The 21,538-nt window shown below is 32.6% G+C and overlaps 1 protein-coding gene across 3 annotated transcripts in view; it reads right to left on the bottom strand.

Moving 5' to 3' along the window:
• LOC126746878 (myotubularin-related protein 4) overlaps positions 1–21,538 on the bottom strand; it is a 56,155-nt gene that overhangs the window by 17,219 nt on the left and 17,398 nt on the right. For 2 of the 3 annotated variants that reach the window (XM_050455287.1, XM_050455279.1), the window contains exons 10-14: positions 20,264–20,779; positions 20,093–20,206; positions 13,123–13,300; positions 12,958–13,065; positions 522–727 (exon numbers count right to left, since the gene is read on the bottom strand). In XM_050455287.1, coding sequence (XP_050311244.1) covers positions 522–727; positions 12,958–13,065; positions 13,123–13,300; positions 20,093–20,206; positions 20,264–20,779 — 1,122 coding nt within the window. The remainder of the gene's footprint in view (positions 1–521; positions 728–12,957; positions 13,066–13,122; positions 13,301–20,092; positions 20,207–20,263; positions 20,780–21,538) is intronic. The other variant, XM_050455292.1, reaches the window with a different exon arrangement.

Genomic DNA, 21,538 nt, shown 5'->3' with positions numbered 1-21,538 from the left:
AGTTCCACGGTAATGCTAATTCTAGCCTTTCAATGTAATATCGATTTACGAGTTTTTCTTATAACGTGGCCATTTTCCCGAAATTATACTTTAATTATCTAGAAAACGGTTGATCACATAAACTTGAAATTTTGCAGCTATGTATAATTTGTAGCACTCTTTAAAAATGCGCAATAAAAAATTTGCGCTACTATTTAAAAAAATCGTCGATGATGCCATATCTTATTTCTGGGACACAGTGTAAAACTTCGTTTTCAGCAAAAAAGACCGCAACTAAAAATACTAATTAATAAGACGGGTCCAATGATTTTTTTGAGACAAAAAAGTATATGAATTACTCAATTTATACCAAGTAACAGACTAACAATGTATAGGATTTTTGGTATATTAACTTCTTTTGACGAGTTCTACAAGGTGTTAAAACAAATGACTCAACTTTGAAAACACTCTGTTTCTGTAAAGAAAATCTCTCAATTAAAAACAAACATTGCTGTATAATATCGGTTTTTCTCAGTTCTTACCTACAATGGTGTCGTCTTCGGCCCAACCAGAACTCCGTGCCGCATCCGGTGCAACGACTGACCGCGTGATCGGGCACCCAGAGCGTCCCCTGACAGTCCGCTAAGACGCCCTCCTCCACGTCCACCCAGGACATGTCGGACCGAAGAGATTCGCCGGTGGAACCGTGCCCCTCGCTTACGCTATTTAGTGATTCTGCTAGTGAACCCTAACAGCGAGTAAAGAATAAATAACGTTAATCGATTTAGGTTTTTATACATTGTAGATATAAGTTTTTTTTAGGGTATAATGAGGATTAAATGGTATGCCAAATAGAGTTAAGGTTTTAAGTTCAAGCTGTTTGAGCGAGTCGTTTTGGCACCGAAATTTTGTTTTTGTCTTCTTTAATACGTAGATCAATTTGGTTACTTTAGATTCAAGTAGAAAAGGGGAAAAATAATATTTTAGACATAAACGACTATTTCTTTATAAAACTTTCACGGGTTCGTCGCAACTTGGGAGTAAGAATAAAACACTATTGGTTTAGTGCGATGTCGATTTAATTCCAACTTCCTCAGGCACTGAAATAAAGATATGGACTTACATAACAAACTAGGAAGAAGTCAAAAAAATAAGCCTTTGTGGATATAATAAAAAAGAAAACACAGTTACTTAAAAAACTATTAGCAAATTAAATGCTAATAGACGATAAGATTTAAAAGAAAAAAACAAATTAATTAATTACCTTAACAAACAGTTGGAATCCAACAATGCATGGAAACACAACTACTATACAAGTGTTACTTCATCGATTTCCTTACTTAAACAGATAATTTCTATACATAATTAAACAATAAACATCTTGAGAAATCGATCAGGAGAGTCAAGAGATGCACTACTGGTGTTAAACGCAAATATATAAAAGAGTACCGAAAATTGCGGAAGTAAAAAAAAACAAATAAAAAAAACACAGATTCTGTACTAGGTATTATTAATTAATTATGATTAAAAAGTAAACGAATCTAATGTGTAAAATTTATATTCAAGTACCTTACATGAACTATATTATTTAAAAGGTTGCTGTAGACATGACTTAGGCCTAAGGTGTGCGTTCTTAAATACACACTATTTTTACATAAATATAACGTGAATAATTTCACTAATTAATATAGTTTCCCGATTTAAAATTACGACTTTATTAAATGAAAAATCATGTCTAGTGTCAAATTGATAAGGCTTATTATTTTTTCTTATTAAACACGACAATCGTAGGTGTGTTGTTTAGCCCTTAAACTCAGATACTATCTAGTTTGTCCAACATACGATTTACGACAAGAACATGGATAACACTCGATTGCTTATCTAATGGAACTTTATCTTTAAGCCTAGTTAATAATAAGCACATGGATTTTACGTTACACAAGGTTAGTCTCAATATTTTTAAAGCAGTTAATAATTTTATTTTAACTAACCTCTAATAAAAGAAAAGAAGGTATTAGCTTTTAAATTTAGATAAAATAAGTGTTTATAAAACTAGCTAGATAATCATTTTTTTAAAGTGGTAATTTGATCTTGTTAATATTTTCACTATGAAATGATTTATGACCTAAATTAAATGACCTATGGAGTAATCCTAGCACAGTTTCCACCTTATTACCCATAGGATGATTAGAGTGAAAATTTAAAACACTTCCACTAATTGTTGGTTTAACGTTTAGTTAGTACTTAAAATACCACCCCATAGTCACCCTAGTGACTAGAAATGGAAGTCCAGAAAAGGGATAGAGCCATTATCCTTCATCTCAAAAGTGGTGTATTTCATTATGGTAGCTATTAAAGTAATGGAGAATGACAACTCATCCTAAGGAATTATAAGAAAAGTATCGTCCACATTATATTTAATAAAAGATATTCTGTTGTATGCTTGAAACAAGATCATTCATTAGAAGATTTGCTAGGATGGGACTATAGATTTCCCATCGCACTACCATCCAATTGATTATAAACTACATTATTATAACTGAAATAGTTGGACTCAAAAAAATAATGAGACCACAAATGTATAAAATGTATTTAAGTATGTCAATAATAAAATAGAATTAAACGTCACACTAAACTAATAGTGTTTCATTTCTACTCCTAAGTTCCGACGAAACTTACTTATAATAAATGAGAATTTTTTATGAAAGCTAGATATTGAATACCATTGTGGCAAAGTTCATGCTAATCATCCATTTGTCAAACACCATTTTGGAAAGACTTGCTGATAAATGGATAAAGTTAACCTGGTTAAATGAGAAATTGTTAATTTAGTAACTTAAGGGCAAAGAACAAACAATGTTAGTACACATTTAGGTGAACAACCAATCGTTGACACTATCCATTAATATGAAAAAGACCTACATATTTTTAGTACATCTTTGCCCATCTACAAATATTTTACCAGCTTAAGCATCTTAAGGATTTGTCTTCTTTCTCTATTTTAGACCTGTATTGACTATTTTGTATTTGTTCCAGATAGAATTGTATTCCACACATTACAAATTATTCTAACTTCTTCTTGATATTTGGAGCCATGTAATCGTGGTTTGTTTCTTATAAAGGGTGTCCCAATAGGAACGCACGTTTTGAATTGCGCAGCATTCTTATTTTATCGCAGTATGTCAAAAAAAAACTGAAAAGAATAATGTAAACAGTTTGCGATTAGTAGCCATGGAACGATATACGGTCGAACAACGAATTATTATTGTTAAAACACACTACAAATATAGAGAATGTTTTGCGGAAACAGTTCGTAAATTGCGGGGCATTTTTGGTCGACACAATGCCCCAAATCACACGACCGTCCAAAGACTAATTGATAAATTTGAACAAAATGGTTCTGTCGTGGATATAAAAACACCAGTGCGTCACCGTACTAGTTCTGTTGAAAATATTGCCGCAGTGCATGAAAGTGTTGGCGAGAATCCGGGAACACCTATCCGTCATCGTGCACAGCAGTTGCGCATTTCGAAGAGCACTACCCACCGAATTCTAACAAAAGATCTTCATTTACATGCCTATAAGATTCAATTGACCCAAGAATTAAAGCCAGTGGACCATGCGACGCGCCGTACATTTTCTTCTTGGGTATTGCAAAAACAACAAATGGATGTCGATTTTTCGAAAAAAATTTTGTTTACCGATGAGGCACACTTTTACCTTAATGGCTTTGTTAATAAACAAAATAGCCGAATTTGGGGCGAAGAAAATCCTAGAGTCAATCATGAGAAGAAAATGCATCCATTAAGAGTCACTGTTTGGTGCGGACTTTGGACAGGTGGAGTAATTGGACCGTACTTCTTAGAGGCTGAAAATGCAGTTACCGTGAACAGTGAACGCTATCGTAATATACTCACTGAGTTTTTATGGCCTCAATTGGATGGTATGGATACGGGCGGTATGTGGTACCAACAGGATGGTGCGACATGTCACACTACACGTGAAGCAATTCGATTGTTGCAAAGAAAGTTTCCCGGTCGTGTCATTTCACGGAATGGAGACCAGAACTGGCCCGCAAGATTATGCGATTTAACGCCTTGTGACTTTTTTCTTTGGGGTTTTTTAAAATCCCTCGTATACGCTTATAACCCAACAACAATTCCACAGTTGAAAAACGAAATTAGACGTATTATTAGCGAAATTGGGCCGCAATTATGTGAAAATGTAATTGAAAATTTCTCAAAATAAAAAAATCTATTTTCAATAAGAGTCTGTCACGAAAGTCGAGGCGGCCATTTGCCAGATATTATTTTTCACGTTTAATTGCAGTGTATTAACTTTAAATTAAAATATAAATAACACTCAGTTTAAAATAAATTATGACTTTTATTTACCAATCAAAACGTGCGCTCTTATTGGGACACCCTTTAGTATGTATAACTTCATTTTATTAACTAGAAAATATAATATATCCTAAGCAGCATGGATTTTTTTTCCAAAAGATCCACAATAATATATTTAACTTACTTTTTGCAAAAAGTATACCAAGCCATTGGAATTAAAAAACAACTGAATGTAGTATACACAGGCTTTCCGAAGGCCTTCGATAAGTTCGACCGTGGCCCGATTGCAGAGACGATGTACTCACGAGAATTTCATCAAAACCTTGTAAAATACTTTGTATCTTACGTAACTAGCAGAATTTTAAGATTAGAATTTCATCAAGGTTTAGAATTTCATCAAAACCTTGTAAAATACTTTGTATCTTACGTAACTAGCCGTATTTAATTTTAAAATATAATGGTTTCAGGTCATACCTTTTCCCCAAGATTCTTAAGAACACTGCACCTACACTGGTTAATACTATCATAGATTTGGAGATTGTCCTTGACAAAATAATTAACATTTACCAAACATATTGATAAATTTAACTTAAATCTGAAAACCCTTGGCTTCATTATCAGATCAACTGATGCCATAGTTACTTCTTATAATAGTCAGTAAGTCCAACCTGTTGTATGCGGTTCTGGTTTGGTTTTCCAATTACGACTTGTATATACATAGATATGTTCAGAGAAGATTTTTGAGGGACTTACAATACAGAATTTACCCTACTATTGTAATCATAAATTACCTATTTAAAGATTCACTTTTTTATCTCTTAAACAATCTACTATCTTAAGTAGCGAGATGTTTATATTAAAGTTGTGCAATAATTTAATGAACCACTACATCATCTTAATTTTTTTTTTCCACTTAGGAATACTAGAAACCCTGTTAAATTCTATATAGACTTTAAAGCTAAAAACCCACCATTTCATTGTACCTCTTTATTAAATTCTTTGTGTGATTGATATGACATTGATATTTGTAATGCTTCAATGGCAATGTTTTTTTGCACCCTTTTCTTGTTAATGAAAATATTAATTTAGATTGGCATGTTGCTCTCACAACTCTAGCTACTATTTTTTATTAATTATTATTATATGTTTATTAAAATATTTGTTTAACTTTTATCAATAGATTGTTTTTTTTATTAGGACCTTTTTTGACACAATGTTAAATATCTATTTTTACCAACAACTATATTTGTTTAGGTTTTAACTTTTTGTATAATGTAAGTAGGAACCCAGGAAATTTGATTAGAACGTTAAAGGTTACTTAATGGCAAAGGCTCTTTATTCCATTGAGGACCACTTGAACACACCAAAATGACATTTCAGACTTAGCGTGAGTGCTTATTTTCTGTGTTAAAGTCTAATATGTAATGGGGTATGTATAACTATATATTTTTGTTTCATAATTAATTTTATGTGTGTACTTATTGTGTGTAAAATTAAATTTTATGATTATCCGATGTGTAAAAACATTTGTATATATTGATATTATTAAATATTTGATTTGATTTACCTACATTTTCTTGTATTAGGACTTTTGTTTCCTGTTAGATAATAAACTATTTGAAATTTGAAGGTAATTTTTTTATTTCATTTCAGGCATTTTACGTTTCCTTCGTATTTCTTTTTCTTTTAGACTGTTCCTATATGATCATCTGAGTTCCTATTGGAAAGTTGACATTCCTGGCCTAAAGCCGGCTTATATCGAGTGTCAATTACACTTAAAGTTTCAGTATTATGTAAATTCTCATAACCCTCTCCTTTGTTTTTGTTTTGAAACCCATTTTTAGTATTTTCTGGATTTAAAACTATATTTCAAAATTGTTCCAAGCTTTCAAACATATTTTTATTCTTCACATCGGTCTTATTCCAAGCGTTTGACGTGAATTAGTCATGTGTTCCCGAAATTGGAAATAATTTTTTGCGTTCTTCAGGCCTTCGGACCTTAGTCTTCCAGAAATTAAAAATCATTTTGTAAATATAAATAGTACAAAGTAATTTCTCATTTTATTCGAGGCATTTAAAATAACTTGCAAAGACGTTTTTGTTTCCTGCTTTTAGAGTTTTTTTCCAGTTGTTTCAGACTCATTTTTATGTTTTTATATGCCTAAAGAAATATGTTTAACATGAACAAATTAATGTTTTATATTACTTGATTTAGATTTGTTTCAAATGTGAATAAATTCTACTTCCCTTAATGAATGTAAAAAAAAGTAATCTCTTTTCTATAAATGGCATAAGAATAAAGACCTAGAGATGTAAGCAGACCAAGGAAAGAAAGTATTGATATTTTGATAGGGACAATGTTAAGTTAAAGAATATCTTATAAAAGATACAGAACTATGTTAAATATAATAATTTCAAACACTAAGGCAAAATATTATTTAGATAGATAAAATTAATGAAAATAAAAATGACACAAAAAAAAATGTATATAAAATTGTAGCTGAAGCAACAAATGCCGGGAGTAATTTTGACTAGAAAATCACCATAAAAGATAACCGGGAAGAATTTTTGAATGACAAAGAGATGGTTGTTTATTGTAGTATGTATTTTGTAAATGTAGGTAGAGAAATGGCTATTAAAACAGACATAGCATAGGAAAATTTAAAACATAGTGAGGCGAACATAGTAGACATACTTTTTCTATACCAGTTGAGAAAAAAGAAATAATCCAACATATTTTTAGTTGAAAAATCAAAAGTACGCAAGGTATAGATGGGATCTCTTCTGCATCTGTCAAAAAATTTCATGAATCTCTTCTTAAACCATTAATCCATATCAACCTTATTTTTTTCACAGGAAAAATACCAGATCCTTTAAAGGTATCAATTTGCAGTTGTCCAATATTTTCCTTGTCCAATACTTGACAAGGAAATAAAAGCTTTATAAAGAACAAGCCTGGTACCCGCGACTTCGTCCGCGGAAACACCCTTATCGGTGGAATTTCAAAAAGTTCGTTCGTATCCGGGGCCTACATAATAAAAAAACATTGATGCAGTTAATTTTTTTTTCCTTAAGTTGATGCCTGCGACTCGTTGGTGCGGACAGTCTCCATACAAACTCCGAAGCCACGCCCCCTTAGTTCTCGAGGTCACGGGTAACAATTTTCCCATTTTTTATCCCTTATCGGTGGAATTTCGAAAAATCCGTTCTTATCCGGTGCCTACATTATAAAAGGAACCCGTTGGCAAAATTTCACGTTTCTAGCTATTGTAGTTTGGGCTCTGCGATGATGAGTCAGTCAGTCAGGACAAACTCTTTTATATATATAGATTATAGGCCAATAAGTTTAATTACGAGTTTCTCAAACATTTTTAAAAAGTGTTTAAAGGTAAAGCTTTATAATCATTTAAAACTCAATATTTTGAGTACTAAACAGTTTGGGTTTCTGCCTAACTCAGATACAAATAATGCTATGTTTAAAGTAGTCAATCAAATTAAATGATTTCTAGATAAAGTTATTAAATGTGTTGCGCTATTCTTAGATCTAGCCAAGGCTTTTTATACAGTGCCTCATCAAACATTGCTTGATGTGCTTAAACTGAATGGTATCAGAGGTCTTTCCTTTGAAATATTTAAAGATTACCTCATGGAAAGAAAACTAATACTAAAAATGAATAATATATTTAGTGACACACATACTATTGAAATGGGAATTCCACAAAGCACAGTCTTGGGTCCATTGTTATTTATATTCTATATAAACTCACTACTAAAAATTACCAAAATGAATGGAGAAATAATTTCATATGCACATGACACAGTATGTTTAATTAGTGGAGTCAGAGAAAGCAGGGCGAGTACTAGCAAAAATCAAAATTTAGCTGGATCAAGATAAACTATCTCTAAACATTGATAAAACCACTTTTATTGCTTTTTCCCTAAATAATTTAAATAGGTTTAAATAAATTAAATAGTAAAAATAGTAATGGTAGCGTATTTGATATAAAGAAGGTAGATAAAGTAACCTATTTAGGAGTACAAATTGTCAAGAACGGTAAGTCGCATGATCAAGCTGTGGCTCTCAATAAAGGCTTAGATGCTTTATTCATAAATTTTATGAGCTGAAAAATTTTTTAAATAATAAACAACTTATTAAGATCTATAAAACGTTGGTTAAATCAATTATTAGATGTGGTATTCTTGTTTGGGCTGCATTACACGATAATGCTCTTCACGCACTAAGTGTAATGCAAAATTACATATTGAGGAAGAATAGATTTCTTTCACTGAACGTTTATATTGTGAAAACTCAATTCAACTCAATCAATTTTCATGCTTTTATGTTTTACTATAAAAATCCTCAGCTTAAAATAATTTTAAATCATCATCATAAAGAAAAAATCTAAATGTACCAATTCAACATACAACAGCAAGTCAAAGATTTGCAACTTATATAGGGCCAAAATTAATGAATCATTCCAACTTTAATTAAAAATATCAAAAACATAAAATATTTTCAATTAAGATTAAATAATTTTTGATGCAAAAATGTAGAATATTAGTGCCACTGTTGTAAACGCAGCTCTCGTATCTTATATTGTGAATATAATTTAAAACCTTGCCTATTAACTAATGTAATTTTATTTTATTAAAATTATGTATGTACTATCGTGCCGAAAAAAAACTGGGACAGCAAAATCTCCTAAATCTCTTGGTCTATTAGAATAATATATTTTGATGTTGTCAAAGTTAATTTAATTTTGTGACAGTCGCGTCAACAAAATCGTTCTTTCAAAATGCCTGCATTCTCCTCAACAAAAAGCGATATTATACACTCGTCTCATGGATGGAGTTCCTATAAGAAGAATCGCATAAGAATTGGGCATTAGTAAAAATAACGTTTCCTTAGCTAAGGCAAAAATTGCAGAATATGGAGCTATTGTAAGAGATCCAGGTTCTGGTCGACCAAACATTTCAAACGACATTCAAGGTAGAGAGTTAGTTGGCTTTCTAAGAAACAATCCGTTTGAAACAGCAATAAAGGCGAAAGAGGACACGCATTTTCCTGGTTCTGCTAATACAGCTCGTAGCAGGATAAGAAATTCGGAAATTAAAAGTTGCTGTGCAACAAATAAAATATTTTTGACTGAAGCAAACAAACAGAGAAGATTAGAATTTATACATCAATATGCACACCAAAACAACATATGGGAAATGGTAATATTTTCGGATGAAAAAACCTTTCAATTGTGCAATAATGGCGAAATCCGTGTTTACAGGCCTTCTAACACCAGATATGATGAAAGATATACACATAAGACTAATCAAAGTGGACGTTTTAGTATAAACGTTTGGCCCTGGATTAGTTTTAGAGGACCAGGCGTTTGTCAAATAGTGCAGGGAAGGCTTAATGCCTTAGGATATTGCAATATCCTGAACAATGTTATGATGCCATCGGTTGGTGTAGTCTATGGGCAAGATTTTATCTTCCAACATGATAATGCTCCTATACATACAGCCCGTATAGTTCCAAACTATCTAGAGTCTAGACGAAAGACGAATTCAAGTTTTACCGTGGCCCTCGAAAAGCCCTGATATCAACCCAATTGAAAACGTTTGGGGTAAAATGGAAAAACATATGTATAAAGATAACTTTAGGCTTAGAAATCAGAATGAATTACGCCTAAAGATAGATGACGCATGGGACCAATTAACCGAAGAATATACCAGAAACTTAATTTTAAGTATGCCACGAGGTTTGCAAGCTGTAATTGATATCGACGGTCCGCTTACTAAGTATTAATAATTTTTTATTCCATATTATCAAAAAAGATATTAGTTAGTTTTGGTTTATTTATAAAATGTTTTCCAAATAGAAATAAATATCGAAAAATAAAAATGTTTTGTATCAATATTATTATTTAAATATGTAATTAATAAGACTCCAAAAATTCATAATACGTAAATATGCATACCATACCCAAGGAATGCGATTTACTATAATAGACTAGGAGACAATTCCCTACCTAAATTTTAATGACCCAGTTTTTTTTTCGGCACGATGGTACATTTTTTTGGCAGGATTCTAAAGACAAATAAATATAAAGGCTATTTGTATCAAAGCTCTAAAACAGCTGAGCTTTACACAGCGTACTAGTAAAGATTTTTCTCCTGAAATTATGAAACTTTTGTATTATTGTGACGTTAACTTTACAGTGTTACTATTTTGCCAAGAGTTTGCAGACGGTAGCTCAGAATTATTGGAGGCTTGGGATTGTTCGAAGGTTCACTTATGACTGGCTATTAAAGAATCTAAGCTTGATTATAACTAATAAATAAGAGGGCGCCACTTAGTTTTTTTTTATGAATGAAAGAAAACTAAGAAAAAGACTTGGTATATAGGTTTCAATTAACAATTAACTGACCCTGGATACAGTAGATTTAAAGAGGCAAAAAAAATATCTTAACAATACAACCAAATTATATTTACATCAAAGATATGTATACACCTCATGTTCTAATCTGTTAAATGTTAATAATTTATTATGAATTAAAATATGAATAATGTTGATATGATTAAAATAAGTTTGACAAAAGTAACATTTAAATTATGATTTCACTACTAGGTAGATTTTAGCACTTGAAAAATAAATTGCAATTATTAAAGTTTTTTGTATATATTTGTAGTACGCAGGGGAAAGTTCATGAACCTTTTTACCTAAGGCATATCAGCCTTAACCGAGTTATATCTACTTAACTACAAAAAAAAGGGTACTGAAAAATACTGAACAAAAAATAAATAAAATTATAGATAAGAAATTGACGTATTAAATTATGATATTGATTAAATATTTGTAGCAATAAATTGAAATTAAAGGTATATTAATAAAAATTGAAATAAGTGAGACAAATCTATGGTTAGTAATATTTAAATAAATGGAATAAACTGGCTTGTATATTCCTCTAAGAAATGAACGGTTAGCCGTCAAAACCGAGGCTGTAAATGTATGCCATTCGTAGCTTAGCTATCCGGACTGGGAATATCTAATACTAGCTCTAGTTCTGGTCCCAGCTCCACCGCTTTCAGCAATTTCCCGGGGAAATCAAAAGCCTGCAGCCATCAACAATTAAAGAAGAATAAAGAGGAAAACGGAAAAGTAAAACCCTAAAACAACGGTTGCCATTGTATTCACTGTCGATAAAAAAATGAATGGTGTTAAAAATGTGACACACTCACCTTGCTTCTTTCATTATCTCTAAGTTTCATTATCTATCCATTAAAATCTTGGGCATCCTGCACCAGAATTATGAAATAAACGGTTCCCTACAGGAACAAGATTAAGGACTATAAATTACAAACCATATTGGCCACTTCCTGCTTAACAAACTTCGAAAATAAAAAACTGGCCTTTTACGTGTGCTTCTACCTGCAACACGGGAACAAGTCCTCGAAAAATGGATGCAGTACCGACTAAATCAGTAACGACCCCACCTCTCGCCTGAGCTGTCCATGTCAGCCAATCAGAGAAAATATTAATTATATAAACCAGGAGAGTGATGCGTTACAGTAGTAATGTGTCATTGACAGTGTGAATTTAAAGAAATATGAATAAAAGAAGTTGGCTGAAATTATTAATATAATTATTGAAATTAATGAAATATCAATGGAGCGTTAGTGAAAATAAGGAGTAGAAAAATAAAACGCTACATTATACATATTTTCTCTTTTCTTTAGACTTTTGCTGTATAACGTGATCTCCAATTATGATATTCACATTCAAGATATTAAGTGGGTGCAAATAATTATCTTTAAATATTACTCTTGTAAAATGCATTTGGATATATCTGGGTTGATCTATGAGTGTAGAAATTAATAATTAATGGCTTGATTGATGCTCCGAATTGATCGAGTATCTTAAATTTTAACGCTCCTAAATGTGGTCATGGCTTAAGGAATCATCATCTGTTTTAATTATGGTTTATAGAAGTAATTATGGGTATATAGTAAAAATTGTGTTACCACTGTATTGAATAAATAAATTTTGTAGGCACTTTATGGCAAAAAGTAATTTAACATTTCATTGCAAGTATTTAAAATTTCTTGCAGAAACATTTTTGTTGCATGTTCTTAGAGTTTTTTACCGACTTATTTTCATGTTTTATCGGCCCAACGAAATATCGTGAATAAATTAATATTTTATATTCATTTAAAGTTGTCCTCTCGGTTCTAATTCTATAGCAGATGGACTTTTAAAGACATATTTTTTTAGTCCTTTCCAATATACTTTTATTTATGAGTTACGCATGTTTTAACAATAAATAGATCAGAACCATAGCACATTTCAAAGTTTTAATAGTTGCTCCCTAGTGTCAATAATTGACTGTTCACTGTTCATGCATAAAAAGCAAGCGAATTAAACTAAAACAAAACAAAAATGAAGCTCAGAAATTCCAAATAAGTTTTACTTAAAACTAAAACATAAATCATACTGGTAATATATCTGCTTGGCATTTTCTTATTAGTTTACCATGCTCATCCGCAACCTCGTGATAAGTATTCTAATTCGACACCTTTGGTCAAAAAATAGTTTTGTTTTTTTAATACCAACAGCAGTACCGGAAAAATCTTACTTACATTATCGTCGTGTCTTTCCCCGTCACCATTTTGACATCGATGACACGCCTGCTTAATCAGGATCTGTCTGGAGGCGTGAAGTTCCTTTTCAAGTTGTTCCACTTTACGCTAAAACGGAAAATCGTATTTGAGCGAACATTAAAAGGTTAAAACTGTTTAGTTTACCCGGTGCTCTTCAATAATCTGGTCAAGCCTTTCTTGGACCAGTGATCTTACAGGTATAAGGCCATCATCGCCCAAGTGACAATTACTAATGCGACCTTTGTACTTTGAATTACGCGTATGACTATACAAATATTTAGGCCAACCGTTTATGCTGGACGACGAATCGCTTGATTGATATCTACAAATGTATTAATTAATAAATAGCATGATGTACCGGGTGGTCAACTAAGAATGGATGTCGGCAATATTTCAGGTCCTAATAATAGTCGGCGCTATGGCTTCTTGAAATTTTAAAACTGTATTTTTGCTACAAAACCTCCAATAACGTACATCTCAAAATATTATTCTAGGATTTTTCGTACAAAAAAAATTTTTACAAAAATTTCTGTCATATGTCAAACAAAGTGGTAGGGGAAGTTTTTATCTTGAAATATAAAACAGCTGAAAATCGGCATTGACTGAACCGGTTTTTTTTTAAACAAATTTTATTTTAAAGTCCTTCGTTGCTTTATATTTTCTACCAAAAAAAAACATTTCTAAATTACTTTTCCTGAAATCCGCTAGACCGATATCCGGACGATGACTTATAACTAGGGAATCCAATCCCGCAAATGCGGAATCCCTCCAAGTTTCTGCGGGATCAACATTGCGAGATTTTCCGTGCGGGAATCAATATTAAAATTCCGTATTCGACAACAAAACTACAAACGTCTTTTAAAAAGCCCCAGAAAACAAAAAAACCACTCACAAATAATTACGGACTTATATAGTCGGACATCTGTTATATAATTGCATTAGATTGCATTCTACTGCACGGATTTAAATCCAAGGGGAATCCCCGAGCGCCGACGCTTCGTCGCCCGGGATTTCCCGCTGGGCTATTGGAAATAAGTTAAACAAAACAAACAGGTTATTTTACTTTCCGATTTATATGTGTGCGTATGTGGAAAGCGTTTAACTAGTGACTGGAAACGATTTCTTCAGTTAAATAAATTACGTATTACATCGAATGTAAACTAATAATCGCTAAAATGAGTGTCAGCGTGGTTTATAAAGAGAATAAAGGCTCAAGTTTAGTTTGGAAACATTTCTTAAAATCTGAAGATGGTTTTACAGCTAAATGTAAGTTATGTCCAAGCATTATTAAAATCTCTGCTCGTTCTACTAAAGGTCTTACAAACGAAGCATAATATGAATTTAAAATCCAAGAATAACAGCGAGAGTGATGTTATTGACATTGACATTGATAGTGCCAGTACTGCCAGTAGCTCGAAGAGTTCGTTTATTAGTTCTACCCTTATTTCTAGGCGCTCAGGCTCAGATGACATTAGTTCTTCTATGCTACCTAAGAAAATAAAAATCACGAAATATTTTCAATCTCAGAAAAAAGTGTCGATGGAAGAAAGAGTGTCCCGAATAGTAGCTAAAGGTGGTATACCGTTTGCAAAGTTTATCACATCGATCGTTATGCGCCAACTATTTGAATCAGAGGGCCACAAATTGCCTTATTCTGCCGGTACGGTGCAAGGTATGGTAATGGCCTACGGAGAATCAATTAAAAAGAAAACTATGGAAAAACTCGAGGCTCTAAAAAAATTCAAACAGCGATTCACAATAACATTTGACGAGTGCTCATCCTTAAGAAATCGGCGCTATTTAAATCTCAATCTGCATGCTTATAAAGCTGGATCCGTTAGTGTTTGGAACTTAGGACTAGTGAGAATCCTTGGTAGCTTTCCTGCCGAATCATGTGTAAGAGAAATTGAAAAAAAACTGAAGGAGTTCAGCATCTACCTTGAACGAGATATTATCGCAGCAACGACAGATGGTGCTGCAGTCATGAAGAAAGTGGGCAGATTGTTATCAGTACATCATCAACTGCTATGCTCATGGACTGCAGCTAGCTGTTTGCGACGTACTTTACAAAAAAACATATCAAGAGGAAGAATATCTATAAGAAAAGAGTGGATCAGATTTAACTTGTAGTAGCAAGCCTGACAACAGTGACAGCGAGGATGAAAAACAGTGCTACTTCCTTTCCGTAGATCAAGAATTTCCAGAGGTGGATTTACTACCAAGTTACAGGTAAAAAAAACTATTTCTCAACTTAAAATAAACTTAAATAATATATTTGTTTCAGGACGCTGATTCAGAGTACGACAAGTACGACAAATTGTAAAATATTTTAGTTCAAAATCTCCCATGAGAAATGACTTATTGCAAAATTATATTAAAGGAAAATTTGGCAGAGAATTGCAAATGGTCAAAGATTGTAAAACACGTTGGAGCAGCCTTGCAGCAATGATTTCAAGGTTCAACCTCGTCAGAAAGTGTTTATTTAAAGCTCTCATTGATCTTAAAATTACATCATCTTCATATTCATTTACTGAGGATGAATGTAATACGTTGACAGATATTGAACGTGCATTAGAACCAGTTATGCTGGCTGTAAGCGTTTCGTGCCGCGAAAATGCAACACTAGTTACTGCTGAAACTACACTGCGATTCATGATCAGCAAATTGGAAAGTCATCATAATTCTGCATTGAGTAAAGAAATGGCTAAAGCTTTACGTTCTAGGATAAAAGAGCGCCGTTCATCACTGACAAGTATGTTACTGTATTTGGAAAATCCAGGCAAATATCTGGAATTTCTGGAACAACAGTCAGCATCTACCAATGTAACATTTTTATTATCATTATTTTCCTGTAATGACTCTTCAATGAATGAATTACTCCTTGATTCATAGGCTGCAGCTTTGAACTGGTATTAGGAGGCATAAAGACCAATTTAATTTGGTTTAGAGGAACTTCGGGATGTGCTGGACAATTATCGACCAAAAATAATATTTTCCTCTTGTTCTTCTGTTACTCGGCATTCCACTGGAGCAACTCTTCAGTAAACAAATTAGATGTCATCCATGCCTTACTGTTTGCTCTGTATGTATTAGTGATGTAAAAAGCAAGATTTCTTGTCTTGCTCGGCAAGTTCTTGTCTTGTCCTGCTAAACAAAACAAGAAGTAAAACTACTTCTCGTCTTGCAAACTTCTTGCACTTCTTGTTCTTGCTTTTTTCGGGGAATCACTCACTAACTTATTTTATTCGGTGATTGAAACGAAAAATAACAGATATTGAAACAAATCCTTAACAAAAACTCCTCCAAAATATCATGTAGAATAGATAGCTGGACTTCTATATCCAATAATTCATATTATTGGATATTCATATATTATTTATACATTCGTACATGCCACTTTATAGATAACTTGTGGAAGATGCAGCCATTGGTTTTAGATTTTATTCCTTCCAAAGGAAATCATGATGGCAAACATATGGCAGACCTATTTTTTGATGTGCTGAAAAATTATGATATTGTAACAAAATTACAAGGCGTTACTACAGATAACGCATCTGCAAATTTTCCTTTTATGAAAAATGTGGAACTCTTAATAAGTGGTACTGAGGGTCTAGAGCAACAAAATATACACTTTATCTGTTTTGCTCATGTTTTAAATTTAGCTGTTCAAGACTTAATAAAAGTTATAAATAATGGCAATAATTGCATAGACAATGAGTCCAATAGTGAGGACGAATTTAGCACAGATGAAGAATCAAATTAAAAAGCGATAATATAAACATAAATTGCAACATTACAAATAACCTTAGAATTATGCTGAAAACAATTAAAAAATCTGAACAACAACAAAACAAATTTAAGTTATGTTGTAGCACAGTAAATTTAAAAAAGTCATCACCAATAATTGATGTGAAAACGAGATGGAACTCGACTTACGAAATGCTTAACTGGGCTTTAAAATATAAGGTTCCTTTAACTATTATGTGTGATACAAATAAAGATTTTGCTCAATATAAAATTGACGAACAAACATGGCTTTTGATAGAAAATCTTGTAAAATACTTAAACTTTTAAGTTTGTCTGATAAACTTGGGGGAGACCAATATTGTAATTTATCAATGGTTATAGTTGGTCTAAACCTACTAGTTGATAAACTAGAAAAATGGTCATTTAAACTTAATGATAAAAATGATCGAAGCCCCATGGATGAAAAATTTATTTTAGCTCTACAAAAGGCCAGGGACAACATTTTAAAACATTATAAAAAAACCAAGTGGATATATTCTGTTTCCCTTATTTTGAATCCGCGTCTAAAAAAAGAAGCTTTTTCGTTTGCAGATTCGAGCAAAGATTTAGAGGAAACTGCTGTGAAATAATTTAAAGAAATTTGCAAAAATAACTTTTATACTGTAATCAAGGACAAATCAAAGAGGATTAATCCAGATTTTTCAAAACCTAGTACATCTACATATATACAAGGCAATAATTATATCATCTCATCATCTCATTAATACATCTCAACAAGATCTATCTTTATTACCAACTATCTGGAGGCAGGAAATTGACGAATATTTATCTTCTAAGAGGGCAGAAATATATTTTTTATTATAAAAAAATATTCTCGAATGGTGGCATAAACACGAATTTTCTTACCCCAACTTATCCAAAATGGCAAAAGACATTTTAAGTACTATGGCAACATCAGTTCCCGCAGAGAGACTCTTCTCAAAGGCATCATTAGTAATTAGAAAACATCGTAATAGGCTAAACTCTGAATCAGTCAGGTGTCTTTTGTGCCTGAATTCATGGAAGAATATCTAGTTATTTCATTATAAAGTGCTTTTACGATGAGAGGAACTAATTTATTTAAAATTTGGGCACGTCGACTTTTTTTGCGCGTTTTTGCAGTTAAAATTTTGTATACCAATTTGGGTGTCCAAAAAAAGGTATTACAAAGTCTTAAAGTTTATTAGTGAGACGGTTATAATATCAATTTTTTTTTTTAATTCTACGCAAATTTTAAAGTGTTATATTTTTGTCAAAATTTTCAAAATATCTACAAGATGCTGAAAATTGTATATTTTTTTGGGACATCCTGTATACAAATTTTAAACTGCAAAAAACTCTTGATAAAACTCAAAAGTCAACGTGTATCAAAATTTTAACAATAACAAAATCCTTATTTTTAAATAAATTTGTTTCATTCATCGTGAAAGCACTGTACCTAAGTACCATAAAAATAAGAAAAAATATATTTACTAGTAATCTAGTGTTGTTTATTTTAAAAAAATTGTATTATAACTGTAGAGTTGAACGTTTGTTATTTAATTTTTAATATCGATGTTTTTTTTTGTTGTATAAACCTTTATTTTGTTACCCATTTTGTTCATTTATATTTTTTTTAATAAATCTAATGTTTATTTATTTTGTTTTTTTTAACTCATTTTGTTTAATAATATTAAAAAAAAATACTTACTTGATAGTATAGTTCTTTTTATCACTAACTACTATTGCAAGAAATCTTGTTTCTTGCAAAATTTCTTGCTTTCTTGCTTAAGTAAATTTTGTCTTGTCTTGTTCTTGCTAGCAAGAAAAAAGACAAATAACAAGAAAAAGCAAGACAAGAACAAGAATCTTGTACATCACTACTATGTATTCAACTGGCAACATTTTGTTTTTAAAACATCTAGGATTGGCGGATTTACCGATAACAAGCAACTTTCTTTTTTCTGTTCCAGACATGTTTGCAGCGACTAGCACTATTATTCTAACTTTAGAAAGTTTTCCGCCAGCACAGGTTTCTCCAACAAATTTTAAAGTTTTATCTGAGCTTAGTTTATAGAAAAATCTGGTCTCGACAGCATTAAAAATGTCATTACTGCTGTAATTCTTACGAAGATCGGGCCAAACAGTAGTAAACCAGTTATTAACAACATCCATGTCAACTGATGCAGACTCACCAATAATTTTCCCTCCAGTAATACAGCGTCTCTTCTTAAAACGTTCAATCCAGCTTCTAGAACATTCAAAAGTTTTTCCTTCAATTTTACTACCCATTTCACTAGCTTTTTCTTAAAGAATAGGACCACTTAATGAAACGTTTTCCTTTCTTTGTTGTGTAAACCACTGTAAAAGTCCTCTATCAACCCCTTCATGAGCCGATTTTTTAAGTCTTTTACACTTTGCATTAACTTTACCATATGCTGATAAAATCTCTTCCCTCTTTTTCCAAACTATGCAAACGGTTGATTTTGGCAAATTTAATTCACGACAAATATCACTCTGTTTAACACCACTTTTCATTTTTTGAATAATGTCATATTTTTCTAATTCTCCGGGAATTACCGTGGGATTCCCCGAAAAGTTCACTATAAGCGAAATATTTTTCTTGGTCTTGAAATTTAGTTCACTTTACCGAGTTCATTATAACTGGGTTCGCTATAAACAGAAAAAAATTACATTGTTCTTATGGTAGTTTTTTTGGGTATTTGAATAGGCGTTTACTATAACCGAATGTTCACTTTAAACGGGTTTGTTATATTCGAAGTCCACTGTATTTGGATTCAAATAAAAATATATTATCTAAGGGTGCATCGCATAAGCCTTTTTTTTAAAGGTTTTATGTCTCGGTTCTTTTAAAATCGAGATGCATAAAATCGAGTCACAAGTCATCGCCCTCTAAAGGATTTTAGGAAAAGTAATTTGATATTTTTTTTAGTCCAATTAGTGCCGACTTCTAGCTGTTTTTATATTTCAAGATAAAAATTTCCCCACCATATATATATATATTTAATATCGATGTATATATATATATATATATATATATATATATATACTATATGTCAAATATATTTTGACAACATAATATTTTAAGGTGTATGTTATTGGACGTTTTTTGGCCAAAATGCAATTTCAAGATTTAAAGAAGCTGTAGCGTCCTCTGGCGGCTGACCAAGGAACTTCAAAATAATTTCCAGCATTGTTTTGGGCCACTTTTATTACAAATTTGTGTTTTTAAGGCGCTACAATTATTAGAGCCTGAAATATCGCCGACGTCCATTCTTAGTTGGGTACATGTGAATATTTTTTATATTTGCATCTACAGGGCACATACCTACAATTACTATTGACAGTGTTTACACCTTGACTACAAGTTTTACAATGTTCCTCTGTACTATCTACAGTATCTACAGGTCTTTGGACTTTCTCAAAATCGTTTGGTAATGACCTAAAAAAAAACACAATAAATTCACTAATATTTAAAAAAAAAAATATGATGTAATACCCGACAAACTGCTGATCAGACACCAAAGTCTCAGTGCTAGTCTCCACCGATCTCTCTAGTCCCCTCAACCTCTCCATCTGATCATCCATCTTGCACAGTTTCATCTCCAACTCCCGCGAAATGCTGTTGTTATCCGACGAATCGCTCCTATTACACGGCGAATTGTTGTTCGCCTCCGCGCTCTCCTTCTCAGTCTTCACGCTCTCTTTGTCGCTCTCGCAGTCGTCTCCTAAAAAAATGCCCTCCAAACCGTTTGTTGTTTTGTCGTCGGGTCGACTAAGCTCGGGACTCTCTTCGCGATCGAAACTCAATCCGTCGATCTGGTCGTCGGTCAGGTTGGCGCTGTTGTTCGGTGGACTGAAGCGAAATATAAAATCCCGATCGCATTCGGGCGGGTTATCCTCCAAATCGCTAGGAACGAAATCAGAAATGAATTCTGGACCTGGATGGGTGGTCGGTTTGTGGTGGTTTTTTGCGTTCGGTGAGTTTGGGGGACGGTCTTGTAACGCTAATTTACTGTGAAAAGATATAAGTGATTTTATACACGTTTGGCGAGTTGAATCTTACGGATTGAATTTTAATGTATTAGACCTAATAGATAGAGAGTAGACAGAGAACGACTGCATCGGTAACCTCCCACCGATAGCGACGCCGATTCTCCGTACCGCTCGCAATGTGAATTTAATTTCGGCTTGCTCGCAGTGATGTTGAGCAAGCGCTTGGAGGTGGGTAGGTTAGCCTCGAATCAAGAATTGGAATTTTACGCGCACACGAAAGATAAAAATTTATGTTGTTTTTTAACGTGCTCATAATCGCAAGTCAAAAAAACAACTTTAATATGCTCAAATCTTAAAAACCTTTGGTGAAAACTAAATACAATATTCTAAAATAAAATGAAAAATAACTCTTAAACAAAATAATAATTCTAATTAAGTGGATTATTTAATAAGGTGCTCAAATACACCTCCTTGTTGGGCTTCACAGTATCCCAACCTGTCGTAAAATTCTCTACGTACATTGGCTAACATTTCAGGTAGCCCCATAAGAAGTAGTCGCAAGGCGTCAGATCTGGAGATCACGGAGACCATGGTACCTCTTGTGGAAATAAGCCGTTCAGGAAAAGTGTTTGTTAAATAGCCCTGCACTTGCCTAGCGTTGTGAACACATTCGTCTTGTTGAAACCAAATTTCCTCAAAATTAACATCTAAGTTTCGTACAGCGGGTATAATATTTTGTTGCAATAAAAGTAAATATCTCTCAGAGTTTAAGGTACCA

Source organism: Anthonomus grandis, chromosome 2, assembly GCF_022605725.1.
Source record: "Anthonomus grandis grandis chromosome 2, icAntGran1.3, whole genome shotgun sequence".
In the NCBI taxonomy this organism is placed as follows: Eukaryota; Metazoa; Arthropoda; class Insecta; order Coleoptera; family Curculionidae; genus Anthonomus; species Anthonomus grandis.
This window is presented reverse-complemented; position numbering and strand designations above follow the sequence as displayed.